Source organism: Paramisgurnus dabryanus, chromosome 3 (assembly GCF_030506205.2).
Source record: "Paramisgurnus dabryanus chromosome 3, PD_genome_1.1, whole genome shotgun sequence".
NCBI lineage: Eukaryota > Metazoa > Chordata > Actinopteri > Cypriniformes > Cobitidae > Paramisgurnus > Paramisgurnus dabryanus.
In genome coordinates, this window is record NC_133339.1 from 8,215,132 (window position 1) to 8,234,778 (window position 19,647).

The 19,647-nt window shown below is 37.3% G+C and overlaps 1 protein-coding gene across 1 annotated transcript; it reads left to right on the forward strand.

The window, feature by feature from the left end:
* The first annotated feature begins 6,658 nt into the window (after positions 1 to 6,658).
* LOC135733851 (butyrophilin subfamily 2 member A2-like) lies at positions 6,659 to 19,479 on the forward strand. Its single transcript, XM_065252631.1, has 4 exons — positions 6,659 to 6,798; positions 7,077 to 7,397; positions 18,180 to 18,530; positions 18,651 to 19,479. Exons 2-4 carry the CDS (start codon positions 7,373 to 7,375, stop codon positions 19,016 to 19,018), a joined length of 744 nt encoding a protein of 247 aa, XP_065108703.1. The 5' UTR covers positions 6,659 to 6,798; positions 7,077 to 7,372; the 3' UTR covers positions 19,019 to 19,479.
* Positions 19,480 to 19,647: the final 168 nt, after the last annotated feature.

Consider the following 19,647-nt stretch of genomic DNA (forward strand, 5'->3'; position numbering starts at 1 on the left):
AGCTGCAGATAGCATGAGAAAAACTGTTTTTATGCCTATATATATGTTCTAGTGCATGTGTTCTCAATCTTTTGGGGGCTGAGGACCCCTTACAGGGAAGGAACCCCTTTTAATTAACAGCTAAAAAGCATATGCTCACTACAGTTTCTTCTTTTAGATATTTGTATTGTAGATGGTAATTTATTTAAAAAATACCTTTGAGACAACTACATTTATACTTTTCAAGTTCACACACATGGCTTATAGTAAACTTTAAAGTTTACTTTAAGTGCTTCAACTTATTGCTCATATGAATGATTCAGAACAAATGTCACAAATTTAAAATAGACATTGGTTTAACAGTTGTTTTATGTTGTAATGGCGCCCTCATGTGGTTTGGTTGTGAGCTGCAGAAATGCTTGCTTTGACAGATGATGTAATACAGCAGTTATAATGGGGAATGCACGCCTCCTCTTCTGCCTTACCAGTCAGGTCACTTGCTGCAGCTGAAGCGAAAGTATCTGCACCCAGTCACAGGCATCTGTGTTGTTCAGTTCACATCTGACTGAAACTATAAGCAGAAGTGCAGTGCAGTGAGGTAAAATGTACAGACAGGCACAGCCAGGCCGTTTGTATGAAGAAGTTCAGTAAGTTGTATGTAACACCTTGAATTTTTTTCAGCTCCGTTTCATTGATAAAGCGATAAAGACATTGATTTTGTCGCTGACTATAGCATAGCAAAATATGTGTACATTGCATCATATGAACCATATGCATCACGCGTCTTGTCAAAATACATGCCTGCTGCACGCACGTCGAAAGGATTTATGATAAAAGAAAGAGACACATTTGCAAAATACTCGCAAGACACTAACTTAACAGTAAACTCTGATTACACATGAGATTAAGTATCTGGCAAACGTGAATGTCTCTTTTATTATAAACCCCTTCGAAGCGTCTGCAGCAGGCACTTATTTTGACATTTTGTGTGTGATGCGCATACGTTTACATGACGCGCCGAACACATATTTTAAAATGACGAGCCACACACATGACGGGCTACATAGATGTTGTGACAAGTGTAGCATCATGCGTCCTCGAAAAATAAGTCACCGGCCGTCACTGCTTCTGACTAAAGTGGAGATGTGTGTGTGTCGCAATCTTTAATGTGAGCCCAGAAATAACGCAAAGCCGTCTGATCGAAAAAGAAAGCTTTCATGTTTACATTGGTGATGACAATATGCTTCATAAAGATCGAATAAACGCTGCATCTTTAAAAGTATGCAGGGTATGTTTGCTGCTGTTGTTGTTATAAACATTTCATGAATGATGGTTGCACATCGGTCTGTTATTGTGGCGACATCTCCAAGCTCCTAACCATGACGCGGCACAAAGCGAAACACAGTCTAAAAAACTTTCCCACGAGAGAGTCATTGCAATTCTGTGTGGTATAGCTTGTGTTATGCCCAGCGCTGATGCCCTCTGGTCACGTCTGGAATTCAATTTACCGAATTTATAAAATTTTAAAATGGGCTCCATCTTTACCAATTGACTGCAGATTTCAAGATTATCCACACTAATCTGAAAACCAAGTTTTCCGAGTTCAGACATTTTCTTAATGTTTATAGTGTTGTATTATAAATTATTTTAATAATTATCTTTCCCTTTAAAGAATTGTTCTGTGTTGCCTATGCTTCGCCCACCCTCTTTTATACAGGCCCATTGAACATTTGTGGCTACGCCACAGGTATTTAATCGTGATAAATGGCATACAAAATAAAAGTTTTGGTTTGCATAATATATGTGTACTATATGTAATTGTTATCTATATAAATACACACAAATTCATGTATGTATTTAGGAAGCAATTACATGTAAATATATATTTATTTATATTTTTATATATTTCATATTATATATACACATTTTTTTTTAATTATATATAAATAACACTTTTCTTAAATGTATACATGCTTGTGTGTGTGTGTGTGTGTGTGTGTGTGTGTGTGTGTGTGTATTTATAAATACATAATAATTACACACACAAATTATGCAAAATAAACGTTTATTTTGTATGCCATTAATCGCAATTAATTGTTTGACAGCCCTCTTGTCACGTTCAATTTTGTGTCATTTTGGGTAGCGCTGACACCGAGCGGTACACTTTGGAACTGCAGCATATGCAGTACCGAATTAAGCGAAATACTGATATTGTACTGCTTGAAATAAAATATTTAACTAACCCTAACATGTACTGATATACCACGCATCCCTAGTAGGGAGCATTTGAGAGCAAGGAATACTGTACAAACTGCCCTACACATTTGCCTTTCCAACATGCTTTGCATCTACATGTTAATACAATGAAAAATAATAGCTATAGCTATTGAGTGCTAAACCGTGATGTGTCATCTTTGATATGCAAGGATTGAAAATTAAATAATTATTTTCAGATCATAGGCGGAAATCCCGGGGGGGACGGGGGGGACAGGACCCCACCTATCTGAGGGTTGTCCCCCCCAAAATATCATTAAAATATGTGTATTTAAATGTAATTTAATGATTTATAATACTTAAAATAGATGTGTAAGAAGTAAAACAATATAAATGCAAACGGAACAACACCAAAAAAGTTGTAAACATTTGGATTCCCCCCTCCCTTGCCTCACAGTGGTTTGGTCCACTGTCAGCGCCACACAGTAGGGTGGTTGAGAAGTGTACGGAGCCGACACGTTAATCAGCTATATACCTACAAACCAACGTTTCCCACCACTTATCAGTTTATCCACATATGTTTTAAAACTGGTCTATTTGGACATATAAACATGAACATATTTCGTTTTATGAGAACAGAAGCAGATAAACGAACAAGAAAACATTTTTGTGCATTCATGCAGAGGTGAGGCAGAGCTGAAAGTAACAAATTACATTTACTCACGTTGCTGTAATTGTTTTTTTTGTGTGTAATTTTACTTTTTTGAGTAGTTTTAAAATGTGTACCTTTACTTTCACTTAAGTGTGTTTTGTTTAAAGTATAGTAGGCTACTTCACTACATTTTAAATCATATCCGTTAGTAAAAAATAAATAAAAAAGCAAGAAGCGCCACGGATGATTGATTGATGGGCGGGGGAACGCGCAAAAAGAGCCATGGAGAGGGACGAGACAGGCGCGGGCTAAATGCAGACCCTATGAAAGAAACCCCTGGCCATTGACGCGAAGCGATTGTTTCATTCAGGCTCTTGAATTGCCGACCGTGTTACCGCGAATTTGCACGACGCGTTTTTAATACATGCGCATAATCCTTCGAGGTCTAGCAGCTTCGCGTAAGTCAAACAACTTAAGAACGTCCTCGGGAATGCGCAGGTCATTAGACATTGCAGAGAGAGAGCGAGCGAGAGAGAGAGAGAGAGAGAGAGAGAGAGAGAGAGAGAGAGAGAGTGAAAGACATCGGGTACACAGGTCGGGGAAGCTATACAATAAACGTGTAAAGGATAAAAGTATTATGGCACTCATCTCATGATATGCTCATTTAAACTAGGTATATATTTTATAAAATAATGTATGTTACCAGCAATACATCAATTACAACCTTACTATAGTGATTGTATTTACTAGCTGCTGAACTCATATTATTTTTGCTTCAGAAGTGCACAACTCACCTGTAAAAATCATTAAATAATTCCATAACTGTTTCTTAGTTATAAAAAAGCTTTTTATTTTATTAACTTTTTGTTATTGCACTTTTATTGTAAAGATGTTCCTACATTTATATTTCCTTGTCCTTTTTTAACTATACTAGAAACCTCTCCCCGCTGTAAAAAAGTAACTTTTTACTCTGAGTAAAATTAAAATGACTTTTTACTTTTACATGAGTATTTTCAGACCAGTAACTTTACTTTTACTTAAGTAAAATATTATTAACTTTAATTTACTTAAGTGGAATATTTTATTACTCTTTCCACCTCTGCATGCATGTATATTAAAATTACATTTGCGTCCGTTATAGAGAAAGAGAAACGTTTTCTATCTGTACACATTTCCTTGCAATTACAATTTTGCCTGTATTATTGGTGTCCCCTTCAAAAATTGTTCTTGAAAAATTTTATGTTTATTGTCCCCCCCAACATTTAGATGAAATTTTCGCCCCTGTTTCAGATATGGAAACAGAACGATGTGTGGTTTTTTAACCCTTTCACAGTGGATAAGAGTATTTGTGCTTCCGCGTCCACTGGTTTGTTTTCAAAAGGGCTCGCCATGCTTCATCAACTATCTGAAACAAACTAACCCTGAAGCAGGTTATATACTTACATAGCCTTAAAGTTACATCTGTTTATGGAACCAGAAGCTAAGGTTATTCACTTCTGCTCAAACACACCCAGTCACATTACCAGTTTATAGACATATATTATAGCTTCCCAATCTGAATGAGAGAAACCCTCATAGTGAGAGAAAACAAGGATGCTTTTAGAAAATAATCTTCTCGCTCCAGATCCAGAAGTGAAACAACATATTTTAGAAAAATATAATAGTAAAATTATCTGTCAGGGATGGTGGTGGATGAACCCAAGTGCAGACAGCTCTCAACGCAAAAGACTTTTATTATAGAACAAAAAATCCCTCGAGGGGGTAAACAAGGCAAGACTGAAATAATAGCAAACATGACAAAACTAAAAAGACTCCTGACGATGACGTATACAAACACATACAATGATACCACAAAGACAAGAGACACAATGGCATTTAAATAGGGGAACTAATTAGGGGACAATAACAAACAGGTGAGAAAACTAATCATACATAATTAGGAAACAGGACGGTAAGGTTAGGCCTAGTCCACACGGACACGGGTATTTTTATAACCGTGAGTTTTTTCACGCGGTTCGGCCGTTCGTCCACACGAAACCGCAGTATCAGGACACTGAAACCGAGCATATTTGAAAACCACGGCCAGGGTGAGCTTTTTAAGAAACCCTGGTTACAGTGGTGTCGTGTAGAGAGTAAAACCGGGGGTTTTGCCTTGCGACGTCAGAGTGTGCGCCGTTATCCACTGTGTTTGACGTCAAGATTGTGCGCCGCTGAGTGCTTTGTTGATGATTCTGTGCAATTGCGGACGTATCTTGCTAATAATAACTGTGCTAACAGGGCTTCTAACATGTATACAGATAGATGCTCAGTTATCTCACTATATTGCGGAACACGATTTGGGTTATATCCCCGCCTGCTGGTGTGGCATGCTCTTGACAGCGCTTGATAGCGTGCTTTTGCTTTATCGTGTGGATGGATATTTAATTTAAACCGAGCATGTGTGGACGGGATTTTTTTTTAGGGAAAACTCCGGTTATAAATATACCCGTGTCCGTGTGGACTAAGCCTTTGACTAAAGACAGGAAAGCACGTGCCACACATAACACATAGGTCACGTGACTCTCCACACAAACACAGAACACTAATAGGTGTGTTCGACTTCATGCGGCGCTGCGCAGACCGATCGGTGGCTGACTTGAAGCAGTGCATTCCGGTTAGTAATTTTGTCCGACTTAAGCTGGCGCTGCAGGCACGTGACTGTGTCATATGGTTTTTAAGTACCGCGAGAGCGATTCGAGATCAGCCGCCTGAGTTAGCCGGCGCAGTTCGCGAAGAGGAGCTGCATGGGCTGTAATGACGACACAGCTGTTTTACCATTGGTCGGATTCACCACATGACAACAATCACGTGTGTTTCGTGTATATTTTTACGCCCTCAGTTCCACAAATGCTCACAAATCTGTATTTTTATAACAGTTAAAGCTCTTTTCATGTAGTCGCGATGTTATATTGTGTCATCTTCATCAAAATAAAATGGAAATAGAAATGAAAAAACGTAGACCCCATAACATTGGTATTTAAATAATATATGCTTATGTTAAACTTTATTCCTGTAAAAACAGATGCTGTAAGCCTCTTCAGTTCCACTCATGCTCATACACGGACATTCAAAACAGTATAATTCACTTTTAATGTAGTTTACATCTTACAAATCATGTTTATTGCGATTATGCAAGCAAACGGCACGTGATCAGCCATGCCTGACGTAAATGCTGCAAACTACGGGAAGCACAGCGCGTCCGACTTCACGTCTCCGTTTTCAGCTCCTCCCCGCCTGCAAGCGGCTAATCTCGCCGATCGGTTACATCCAGCCACAGGCGATGTCGAACACACCTTATATGAGGGTGTCAGGATCCTGGGACTAGAAACAAAACTAAACACAAAGGGGCGGTTTCCCGGACAGGGATTAGACTAGTCCTAGACTAAAACATTTTTAAGAGCTGTCCAAACTGAAAACAACTTGCACTGACATATCTTAAAATACAACAGGGCCCTTTGTTTTGCCACAAAATGCACACAGGTAATGTTTTTAGTAAGGCATGTTTGTTAAAACTAGTTATATTTCCTAATTAAACTAAGGCCTAGTCCTGGATTAAGCTAATCCCTGTCCGGGAAACCGCCCCATAATGTCAGGATCCTGACATTATCAAGTAAAATAGCAAACACTGCATTTACTGACCAACAGCTCAAATTACGTTTCACATCATGTTCCTTATTTTTTTACCACTTGTGCTACAGTAAGAGCATTAAGTGCTGACCAAAAGTTGTTAGAAGCTCTACTTTCTGTACTTTGAGTTTTTCTCCAAAGACAGAAGCAGAACCAGGAGGATCACTAAGAGAGTGTTAGTTGTATGATGTTTTTTTTATTATGCTACGCTGTAGACTACTCACACATTTGATCCTGAATGTTCAACCACCGCAGAAAGGACACCCATCTGGCACACTGAGGCACAGGTAGCTGACTTTGAACTAAAGAAAAAAGAATCTTTTCATTAAGAGTTGAAGTTCTGTATTTCACAGTAAGGTTAACTTTGTGATCTTCATTCTGTTTTTCATGTAAAATGACATTGGATGCTACTTGACAAACATTTTATACAGTAATTGTACAATAAACATTCAAAACATTGTAGAAAGTAAGAACATAACCATTTCCCCCTGTGTTTTTTGTGTTTTTTGTGTTTTTTACTCATCATCAAAACACCCATCTAACAAACACGGTATTTCTTTTGTAGATTTCCAATCTTTCATCCCAAACTGACTATATGGGCCATGAAAAAGAGATTGATGTCAACACTCTTGAAGCTATCAAACAATTTCATACCATGAGCAGCAACACTGGATATGATCGTGGACACCTGAACCTCAACAGCTTCTAATGCAATGACGGCCATAAGGCAACGTTTACACTGACCAATGCAGTACCCATGGATGCTTGTTTCAACCGTGTCTACTGGAAGAGTTGGGAGATGCCTCTGAGGAGTGATCTTGATTTGACAACAGTCTACATTATCACAGGTGGGGTACCCTGATGAAAATGTACGAATACCACAAAGGTAAGTCTTTGTAGACCTGTTGCTGTTTATACTGTATGTGAAAATAACAGGAAACATAAGCCTAGATTATTAAAATACCAATAGAGTCTCACTTTTCACTTCTTTACATTTATATTTTTTTACATGGCACAATATTACATATTCAGGTATATTAGTGAGTTTTACCTGCTATAAAATAATTAATTTATAATGTTTATTAGTGGAACTGAAGGTTGAATTAAACATGAAGAGCATGAATGTTGTCATTCGAATTCAAAATGCTATTTCATGCAACTTTGATACCACAGTCATGTGCCTTCACCGCAAGCATACGCTGCTTCAAGGAAGCTATCAAGTACTGCAGTCGCCATTTTGAGAATTTTGACGTGACAGCAAAAAGATGTTGTCAAAATTCGTGAAGATTAAGTTTCTGCATTGTTTTTTGATCATCTTGGTGATATCTGTTGGTAAGTTTTATATAGCCTATGCCAGGGGCGGAGTGGGACCAAAAAATCTACTGGGAAATTTCGTATACCACCGGCCCTCCGTGGTAAAAAAAAATGTCTCGTAGCCTATTTGTAGTAAAACTAGGGTAATACAAATCGTAATAAATTTGCCCAACAAAAAATTTTTTTCATAATATTAATAAAATCATTAAATCATGGCTAATTTTCCAAAATGAGTGAAATTATACCTGTTTGAAAGACGGAGTTGCGCACCTGTCAATCAGCTATTACATAACAGAGCGAGAGAGATGAATGTGCTCATAAACGGGAGTAATATGGAATAAGTTGTGCATCTTTGAATAACTGTAAGAATATTTCCTTTAAATATAATTTTTGTCATATAAAGTTTTGAGAGATAATAATGTTTTTTCCACTGTTATTGCTTATTTATTTTAACGTGTTTGGCGCATTACCTCAGTGATTATTTCAGTAATATTGCTTTTTTTCCGCTAATAATAATACAATTACATGCCAATCCTGCTTCCTTGTCTTTTTATTAATTTCATTATGCTGTAATGTTAATTTATATCTGGATATTTAATGGCACATGAGACGTTCATTGCCGTTATATTATCTCGTCTAATATTCAAATCATATCCGGAATAATGTGTGGACCTAGATTACAGATTCATTTGAAAATAATTTTTGTCAAAGTTTTGAGAAATAATAATGTTGTGAGGATATTTATATGTTTCAGTTGAATACTCTCATCTATTAATATGGAAATCTAATAGAAATCTAATAGTAGGAAATATAAAATGTGATACTGCAAAGTTACCCTTCTAAACAGGCACGTGCAGCTTGACTTTTTATTTTAATATTGTCAGTCTTGACTCAAGATTATATTGAAAATGAAATGTCAAATCATCAATTTAATTTTCTTTTTTAATTTGGCCGGAATGATGCTTCATCACGTTAAAAATGAAAATGAAATCATTTAATATAATGTTTTAATTTTTATTTTAGCATTTAATTTTCAAATTTGGGACATATTTTGCGATTTTATTTTTTATTTTATAATTTAATTAATTATTTTATAATTTAATTAATTAATTTAAAAAAGACCAAAAAAACCTTCCATAGACCTGGAGACCTAATGACCTTTATTCCTCTCTCTCTCTCTCTCTCTCTCTCTCTCTCTCTCTCTCTCTCGCTCTCTCTCTCGCTCTCTCTCTCTCCTACGTCTAATGACCTGCGCATTCTCAAGGACGTTTTGAAGTTGTGTTTGACTTGACGCGAAGCTGCTAGACCTCGGAAGATAATGCGCATGGTATTAAAAACGCGTCGTGCAATTTCGTACTTAAGAGCATGAATCCTACCTTTCATAGAAATGAAACACTCGCTTCGCGTCAGTGGAAAGTGGTCGCTTAAATATGACCAGGGGTTTCTTTCATAAGATTTGAACTGAGGCGGGTCTGCATTAGCGCGCGCCTGTCTCGTCCGTCTCCATGGTTCTTTTTGCGCGTTCCCCGGGCCCCGCCCATTTACATCCGTTTCGCGTCTTTATCACTTTGCTTTTTAAAATATTTTTTTACTCAGTAACGGATATGATTTAAAATGTAGCGAAGTACAATACTTTAAATAAAACATACTTAAGTAAAAGTAAAAGTACAGATTTTAAAAACGACTCAAAAAAGTAAAAATACACAAAAAAACTACTCAATTACAGTAACGTGAGTACATGTAATTCGTTACTTTCCACCTCTGAAGCACCTATGCGGGGAGAAATTATGCTTGTAAATTAATGACCATGCTAAGAGCATTTGTTTAGGGAATTTAGATAAAATTAAGGGAATTTTTTCTATTTTATAATCACATAAAAGTAAGAATTCTAGACCGCCAACCTTAGAGAAGATGTAGTTAGGTATAAAATTCCATGTAGATGGGATTTTTTAGTAAATGCTTTATCCAATTAATTTTAAAAGTATAATTAAGGGTTGTAAAACCACCACATTCAAATGTGTTCATAGAGGGTTTTCACCGACGTCACGTTCTGGGCGGTAACCCCGATGCGCGGCCATGGTGGAGGCACTCGGTGTAAAGAACTGAACGGAGTACAATGGAATATTATGCGCTTTGGATACTTTAAGTGAATGTAGACATGTCTAAACAACAGAAAACGCATCCAAGATGCAAAGGCATATAGGGAAGGACTTGGACCACAAGAAAAGGCACGATATTTCGAGAAATTAAAATTTATAAGCGGTGCAGATCCCTACGAGCTCCCTCTTCTAGGATCCGTGACGACCCGGCGATTCTTCCTTCAGTTGCATATCCCGATATAAGTTAGTGAACTACCTAGTTTTCATGCAGAGCCCATATGTCAATGTAAGCTTTATTTATATAGCAAATTTAAAATAGCCAGTGTCCTACCAAAGTGCTTTACTGTAAAATAAGCACAGTAAAAAATAAAAGCAATAATTGTTTTTACCATTTACTATTATAAATATAATTATCATTACAATAGAAAATTTGCTATGAGCAATTAAGCACACTGGCATTAGCATTGCAGCGCAAATTTTATTTGTGTTTAAGTATTTTGTGCATACACTAAAGTACATATTAAATACTCTTTAAATAAAGCACAACAAGTAGAAGCATAATTGTTTTATACTTTATGTACTTCAATCATATTTCTAATACAATACTACTCTTTTTCCTGAGCTTTACCAACCACAAGCGCCGCTCCTCTGATAATTTCTTGCATTCCTTTCCCTGGTTTTTAATAACTTTTGGAAGTCGATAATAATCCAAATGTTTTTCTCAATATGTACTGTTGGTACCATCTCAAACACGGCAATAATTAACTATTTTCCTTGACGACGTTCGGCATATACATCAGTGTCTGCTCTGTTGTAATGCGGAGTGCCTCCAATATGGCGTCTTCCGCTCTGATGACGCGCCGTGAAAACCCTCTATAATAACAGATTTTTTTACACAATGCGTCTTGTTTTTCCAAATAAAATTGAAAAGTGATTTATCAATAGAATTACAGAGCTTTTTGTTGACAAACAAGTAGGTAGCTGCATATGTAAGACGGGATAAATCTTCTGCCTTTGTCAACAATAGTCGTCCTCTCAAGGACAAATTCCTCTTTAGCCATTGATTTAGCTTTTTCTTTGTCTTCTCACTAATCAAATTAAAATTTACAGAGCATCTCTCCTCCTGATCTTTCATTATAGTAATCCCTAGATAAGTGATATGTTTGATATGCCACAGATCTAGAAGGTGTCGTTTTCTTTAAGAGAAAAAAAAGAGTCCAGAAGCTGCTGAAAATAATATATATTGTTTTGATAGCGATTGGCACTTGGCTGGCATCTTTTAAAAATAATGTAGTATCATCTGCTAGTTGGGTGAGGATAACTTCTCTTTCTGCAATAGAAATTCCTTTTAAAGTACTACTTTTAATATAGGTGGAAAGAAGTTGAGAACATAAAATGAATAGGTAGGGGGAGACAGGGCAGCCCTGTCGGATTCCTCTTGGCAGCTCAAATATAGGTGATGTCCCATTTTTTTGCGTAATAGAGCTATTGCTTTTGCAGTACATTGTTTTAACAGCTTTGCAGAAAAAAATTACCAAAACAAAAATTTCTCAATAGTTTGAAATATGAAATTATGCTCTATAGCAGTGTTCTTCACTCCCAGCCCTGGAGAGCCGGTGTCCTGCAGAGTTTAGCTCCAACCTTAATCAAACACACCTGAGCAAGCTAATCAATGTCTTCATGATCACTAGTGCTGCGTCCGAAACCGCCTACTACATACTATATAGTACGCGAAAAGCAGTAGGCGAGGCGAGTAGTATGTCCGAAAACATAGTATTCGAAAAACAGTATGCGAAAAGTACCCGGATGACCTACTACTTCCGGTTAGATTTTGCAGTGTGCATACGATGGACGCTTCACTATCCCATGATGCCCCGGACGAGGAGTTATCCAACGAAGAAGAAGAGGCACGCGGCTGTTTTCGCGCTGAAATGACTCGACGTGATGACGACGTATGTCACGTGATGTAACAACATGGCGGATGTAGTACGTCCGAATCTCATTCATACTACCAAGATTCATACTATACAGTACCTACTGTTTTAACGCCAAGTAAGTAGGTACTTCATCTAATTCAGTACCTACTATACAGTATGCGGTTTCCGACGCAGCCTAGAAGATCACAGGTAGGTGTGTTTTATTAAGGTTGGAGCTAAACTCTGCAGGACACCGGCTCTCCAGGATTGGGAGTGAAGAACACTGCTCTATAGTGTCGAAGGCTTTATAGAAGTCCAGGAAATAGATATAACTATCATCAGGACATAAAGATGAATAATCAATTATATCTAAGACAAGCTGAATATTGTTTGAGATGTGTCTTTTTCTCATGATTCCTGATTGGACTTCATCAATAATAGGGTCTAAAACATTTTTTAATCTTTTTGTAATAATTGAGGCAAACATTTTGTAGTCAGTGTTTTGTAATGAAATAGGTCGCCAATTATCTATAAAAAGTGGATCCTTATTGGGTTTGGGGATTAACGTAATTAAGCCTTGGGTCAGCAAGAAGGTAAAGAACCTCTCTCAACACTTTCTAATATTACTTCAAGTAAGAAGGGAGCTAAATCTTCTGTAAAACACTGGTAAAACTCTGCAGAGAGTCCATCAACACCAGGAGATTTGTTAGTTTTACAATGTTCAATTGCAATGTTATAGGGTCATCGCAGAGTTTCATATCATCTTGAGAGATTGGAATGACGTGAAGAGAGTTCAGGAATGTAGTGGATGATTGATGGCAATATTTGGATTTATATAAATTTCTATAGAAGTCTGCACAGAAAACAGCTATGCTCTTTGGATTATCAGTAACAGTATCGTTAATATTAAGTTGCTGTATTAAATTGAGTTTCCCATGATATCTTTCTAAGCCAAAAAAAATAGGCAGAGTTCTGCTCCCCTTCCTCAATCCACCTTTTCCTTGACCTTATGAAGGCACCTTTTGCTTTATTGGAGAAGATCTCATTTAGTTTAAGTTGTTCTGAAATTAAAATTAATCGTTCCTCTTCTGATATATCCGCAGGGTCCTTCCGGTGCGAGGAAATTATTTTAAAGACCACTCTTTCTTCCTCCGATTTACGATTTTTGGATAAGATACTTCCATAATTCCTCAAATATTGGCCAGTTTTAAATTGTAATAGTTCCCAATTGCTACCAAAAGCATCCTCAGACTTTGCTTTATTCCAGAATTTCACTATTAGATTATTTATGTCTGACTTTACTTTATCATATTGTAGAAGCGAACTGTTCAGTTTCCAGTAAGAATTCGTACTTCTTGTGGAGGGGGCAGAGTGCAAAGGGATAAAGATGGAGACTGCATTATGATCTATTAATGGGGTTGTGATTATATTAACTGATATTTTATCAATACTCAAATGATTCAAATCTCCATTCATCAATCAAGTAGAATTTTTTTTATAAATAATATTAAATTATCATTTACTGCAGTGGAAACACGTGGAGGCCAACAGTCAATATTGTGACTCATGTTTACCCCCCCCCCCCCATTATTATACCTGAATTTGGAAAGTTATTCTGAGTATTTAGTATGCTTCTCTAAGGTTTCAAGCATTATGTCGTTCTCATGGTTAGAATTATAGCCATATATATTAATAACAATCAAAGTAAAATTTTCAATGGTTAGTACCTGAAAAATAAAATGACCCATTTATCACTAACAGATAAAAGAATTGTCCCTGGAAAATTATATTTTAGAGTCGCAAAACCAGCACAGTTTTCAAACCCGAGCCTGCCACAGATCATTCCCCCTATTTGGGATCTTCATAATCTACCATCATCCGGAACTGAGTGTGACTCTTGAATGAAACAGAAATCAGATTATTCCTTATTCCCCTGGTAATGATGGATAAAGATGTATTAACAACAACTGATAGGACAATATAAGAGGTAAAGTTTGGAAGAAATTAGACTTTAATCCTATTGTGAGGAGCTGCAGATTACTTAAATAAAAGGTGCACATAGCAAATCTTAGTGAAACACTAATAACTAATGAGATACCTAGGATCTCAAGTTGACAATTTAACACATACTGGATATTAGCAACTAATGGAATAAAATGCTAGCCTTTATAACGTTAGCATTGAATAGTTGAACAGGATGTAATAATCGTTGTCTTGTAAACATATTCAGTTGAGCATCATAAAAGAGCTCAACAACCTTTATAAAAGTTTAAAAAAAATATAAAGTTTCTCAGAACAGATAGAAAAAATACACACAGTGAATAAAGCATTCCGGAAATTATAGCTTAACTCGACTTAAGGCACATATTGGCAAGTGTGACATTTACCACATTCATGTATCTGGAAACAGTTCAGTCCCGTTGGCAAAGGCTCGACTTCCAACGAAGTAAGCAGCTTTCCCTTGTTCTCGTGCTTTAGCCACCAGTGGCCACAGCTGCAACCTTCGCTCTCTGACTGCAGGGGACAGGTCTTCGGCAAAACGTAGCTTGTTAGTATGCAGGAAAGTAGACCTCTTTGCAGCATTCCAGACAGCGTCACGATAAATATGAGCACCGAACTGTATAATTATCCCTTGAGGCTTGGTCAGTGGCGGATTTAGCAAATTGGGGGCCCTAGGCGAAGGTATTTTTACTCCAAAATGAAGATGGAAAGCAGAGGTCACACAAAGTGCAGCACTACACAAACCAATAGAGAATAAGTCAATGGGGCAAAAACAGCCACGAACAGTAAATGAGGAAGAAATAATTGAAATCTGATGCTGCACAAAAACTAGCAAAGCATCAAAGCCAATGTTGTTACTAATCTTTCACATACCCAAGACTGTGATAAAAGGTTTAAAAAATACAGTCTACAATCACTTTATTTTAAAATTATGTTTTCTTTGATGTTTTCTTCACAAACATAACAAAAGGGTTGTGAATTTTACCACAGTGTATTGTTGAGTTTTTGAAAAATGTTCAAAGCATTTTCCCAAAATATGTGTCAACATAAGATTTTTCACCAAAAATCATTCCATATGCTAAAAGTTGTGGCCAAATTAAGACTCAACAGCACCCCATAGTGGACGAAAACATCCCCAACATAACATCAGCAGGGCTCCAGACTAACATTTGAGAGAAACGTCCAAACAAGTTTAATGCATTAACAAATTAATTACAAATACAAATAATTGTATTCTTTATATACATTAATTTTTTTTACTTTACCATACTTATTAATTTTAACATATATTTGCCTTACTGTAAACTATTAAACTTACAATCAACTTTTTATTACTTTGTTGTGAAAGCTTTAGGTTACTTTAACACAGGCTTGAGTAAAATCACATTCTTGTGCTGTAATCACTACAAAATGTCTCCATGCACTCTGAAGATATCATTTGGCCAGGACTTGTAATCTGAGTTACTGAGCACAATGTATTGCGTTTTTTCTGACTTCTAGCGTGAATACGCAGTGTACCGCGCTATTTTTAGACTTTCATTGATTAAACGAAAGCAGCTGATCTCCGCCTCTTTTATTAGTGTCATTTTGCGAGCGTGTGGAGGTTGTGGGGAGATTATTTCATCAACTGCGCTGAAATATCAGAGACAGCTCTTACATACACATAAAAAAACACTGTGCAGCATCGTTAATTACAACCCCGGACTCTGACATCACATAATATTAGTTTGCGTCATTTTAAACCCGTCATTTCTCCCGAAAACGAAAGCAGAGGCTCTCGCCCGCAGTCTCCATAGACCACCCCTCAAAACAATCAGGGCAGACGCGGTCGAAAGTGGACAAAAGAGACGGATTTAGAGAGGTGATATGCACCTGAGCTGATAGAAAGGCGGGGGAGCGGGCAACAACAGGAAGAGTGACTGAATGCGTCGCAGACGTAATCGCCTGCGCATTATATTAATATAATTGTATTTAAATTTCACAGTCCAGCCAGTGCGACATTTAATAAACAATAGTCGCATAGGCAGGGAAAATACTCGCAAAATGAGACTATTTACTCGCAGTCTGGAGCCCTGTAGGGTTACATTAGTTTTTTGCTGTAGTAACATTATTTACTTCACCACAAAATAATTTTTATCAATTTAGGGCTATTACTAGCCGGTTGACTTACCAAAGCCCCATTTTCGCGTTTATATTTGTCTTTAAGTCTCTGTTCGTGTACTTTCCCAGTCCCCGTGTCACTTTGTGTTTATCTTTCGCGCCGCAGCACGCACCGTTATGGACTAGTCCATTTCATTGTGAAAGAAGGGGGTGTAAGTGTTTAGTGAAAGAACATGAACTGGACATTTTAACTACTATTTCAAAGTTTCAACGTATTTCTTAAGAATATTAATTCAATTTACAATGCTTTTGAAGTGTTCATGATGATAAGGGTTTTATTTATTTATGTAGGCTATTTATTAGGTTGGTTTGGGGCCCCCCTAATTTGACCGCTGGTGGGGGGCCCCAGGCGGCCGCCTACCTATGCCTCTATGGTAAGACCGCCTCTGGGCTTGGTGGCACCTTTCTTTAGTTGGCCAAGACGATGCACTGAGTCAATAACATCAGGAAATTTGGACTTGAGTTCCGGACTGGCAGATGTGTATAACCTCTTGACGGACATTTTGGTCTTTGTTTTCAGCCACACCGTAGAGTTGCAGATTCCACCGTCTCGAATAGTTTTCCAGCTCATTCCAGTTTCATTTATTTGGTGCAGGAGGTTTGGAGGGAGTTGTGGAAGGAGTTATAGGGAGAGCGGGAAAATCTGTGTCCCTGAGGGAAATCACAGGAACATCTGTCATGCCCCAGTCGTGCAGGTTGCTCACAAGCAGATTATCCGTTGATTTCTGCATGCTGCCGTAGTGATGCTACTGTAGTTAGCAATGCTGTTAGCCAAGTTTTTTCCACGTGTGTCATTAAAAGGTGAGGATTTTATACAAAACACGCTTAACAATAAGATGACATGGTGCACTTAACTCTGCACTAAGGTATCTCCAAAAATATACTTTAAGTTACTATGAATCACTAATATGCAAGTCTGAAGGTGAACAGCTCCGGAGCGTACATGCACTCACACTGCCATCGACAGCTTCCTATAATGTAAGAGATACAAGGTGGCGTGTGAACTGTAGTGATGTTAGCCGTGACACCAAAGCTCGGAAACGTATGTCAAAAAAATGAAACGATTTTTAATGATGCGTTGTATCGATGCTTGATTTGTTCTATCAAAATCACGTGACCAATGACATCCGAAGCTTCATTTCACACACGCCCATGTGACTGCTTTGTACTTTGATTCATGGTTTAAACTGCTTGAAACAGGATGTGTCCTTGTAGGTTGTATCTGTATAACTATAAGTATGTAATGGATTGTTGTCATGTATTTAATATATGGATGAATTAATTTATTCATCTTTCCACTAATTCAATTTCTTTGCCTTGGAAATGGTTGGAAAACATTTTGGGACACAGCGCTTTCCCCCACTTTCTCCAGCAAAGTTCTTCATCGAGCTTTGAAAAGCCTAGAGTAATGAATCTTTTTCCAAAACAAATGTGCTAAAAGCTTTGGTGGTTCAAGAAAGGTTTACTATGCCAACACTAGTTAACTGGCTGAAATTCGTTTGAGAGCCCTGATCTTGCATCTAACGTTCTAGAGGTTAATACACACAGCAATATAAACAAAAGCTGTGCATGCTCTCCTCACGTCGATCTTGTAAAATAATAATAAGTAACGTTAACAAGCATACCGTTTTGGTTCAATGCCAGCTTGAGGGGGATCCTCCGTATGCACTGTGTTGTAGTAAGAGCGCGTCAGCACAAAAAATGCCTTGATAAAAAGGGCATTTTGGTCATCCAGGGGTAAAAGGGCAGGTGTACGGGCACCCTACGCCCTCCCACCAAGCACGTCCCTGGTCGGAGTTTACTAAAGACACGCAGTGGACAATTAGCGACTGACCTTTTTTGCATATGCATTTGTAGGAGTTTCCTTTTCAGACGCAAAATTTATGTATTACCACTACCATCTGCACTTTTTTGGACATTGTTGTTCAAGAGTAAAACTTAATTTTATCTTCCACTACTTCTGTCCGCCATCTAATCCATAACAAATAGATATTTGTAACAGATTACAATTTATTCTAACTGGTTCACATGGTAACTGTTTATTAAAACTTTCTCAACGTCTCTTTAAAAAGTCCCTTGGGAAGGAATAAATACTTCTACTATTAATCCTAATGGGTTTGAATCTTTTTATTAATTATTTATGAGTAATAATTATATTTAATTATTTTAAACGTGCAGATACTCTGGAGTTTCATGTTCGTGGTTCAGGTCCTCTGGTTGTTCCTCTGGGAGGTTCAGTGGTTCTGCCCTGCTATGTTGAAACACTCTTAGTAATGGAAAGTGTGAGGGTGGAATGGACAAGAACAGATTCAGACATTCTGGTTCATCTGTTTCTGAATGGAGATATTAGACCAGAGGATCAACATCAGGATTATCATGATAGAGCTCATTTCTTCACTGAAGACATTAAACATGGAAACTTCTCACTCCTGTTGAAGAATGTAAGAGAAGAAGATAAGGGGGTTTATAGATGTAAAGTTTACAGTAACAAGGGTGCTGACAAAACTTTGGTTAAAATAAAAGATGTTGGTAAGTGATGATATTTTTTTAGAATGGCGTTTAATTTGAAATAGAATTTCATAAAACAATGCTTGTACTATTGAATCAGTACTTACCTGTTGTCATACTTTACCTGTTTTTTTTTTTAAGAATATTTGATAGTGTCAGGATCTAATCAGTCCATATCTGCATATGTTGGTGGTGACGTCACTCTGAGCTGCTCAGTGAAGTCTCCCATCAAACCTGAAGAGATTGAAGAGGTTTCATGGAAGAAAACAGATAAAGGTGAACCCATCACAGTTCTTCTCTATCAATACAATGAAACTTTATCAGAATCATCAGATGATCGATACAGAGACAGAGTTGAGTTCTTCACTGATGAAATCCACAGAGGAAACTTCTCTCTCAGACTGAAGAGAGTCAGAACTGAAGATAAAGGAGTTTACATCTGTCAAGTGTTTACTGGAGAACTTTCAGCAAACACAACTGTTATACTGGAGACACTGGGTGAGTTATAGAAAACAATCCAGACAAACATATGCTGTATTGATTTTTTCCAATAGTAGAAGAAATGGCTATTTACAGTAAAGCTCCCATAACACACACTGTTTCTGCATATCTAATGTCAATCTGGAGCACCTATAGAGTAGTATTTCATCCTTCATATCTTCATATAGTCTTTAGTTTGATCAGATTTCTAAGACAGATCAGCTCTAGCGATTCTTTCCGATAACATATGAAAAAACTTTGGAAGTTACGAGCTGCGGGAGAAGTGAGTCACGAGGCAAGCAACACTTTATACAACCCTGGATAACTTATGATTCACTACATGTGCGGGACATTTACATTGTATGCATTTATGCGCCGATTTCCAACATAACACAGAAGTCTTACTTACCACATGCAACTCTTGAGACTTTCAAGTGTTAAACTAACACACACGCAAAACTCCCCTGCTACCCCTGAAACTTTTACGACCCCTGGCAAAGTGCATTTGGCACAGAAATACTCGGTAACAAAAACTTTGTTAATAAGTCAAAATGCATGAAATACCATTAAACCACCCCTTTTAAATTATTTCAACTTTATATTTATAATGTATAGCAACTTTTGTTTAAATGAATTGCAATTGTAAGTTTAATCAACC

Coding starts and splice junctions, on each gene's coding strand:
- LOC135733851 (XM_065252631.1), top strand. CDS start 7,373: ATGAAAATGTACGAATACCACAAAG. Junction 7,398..18,179: donor AATGTACGAATACCACAAAG/GTAAGTCTTTGT, acceptor TTAAACGTGCAG/ATACTCTGGAGTTTCATGTT. Junction 18,531..18,650: donor GGTTAAAATAAAAGATGTTG/GTAAGTGATGAT, acceptor TTTTTTTTTAAG/AATATTTGATAGTGTCAGGA.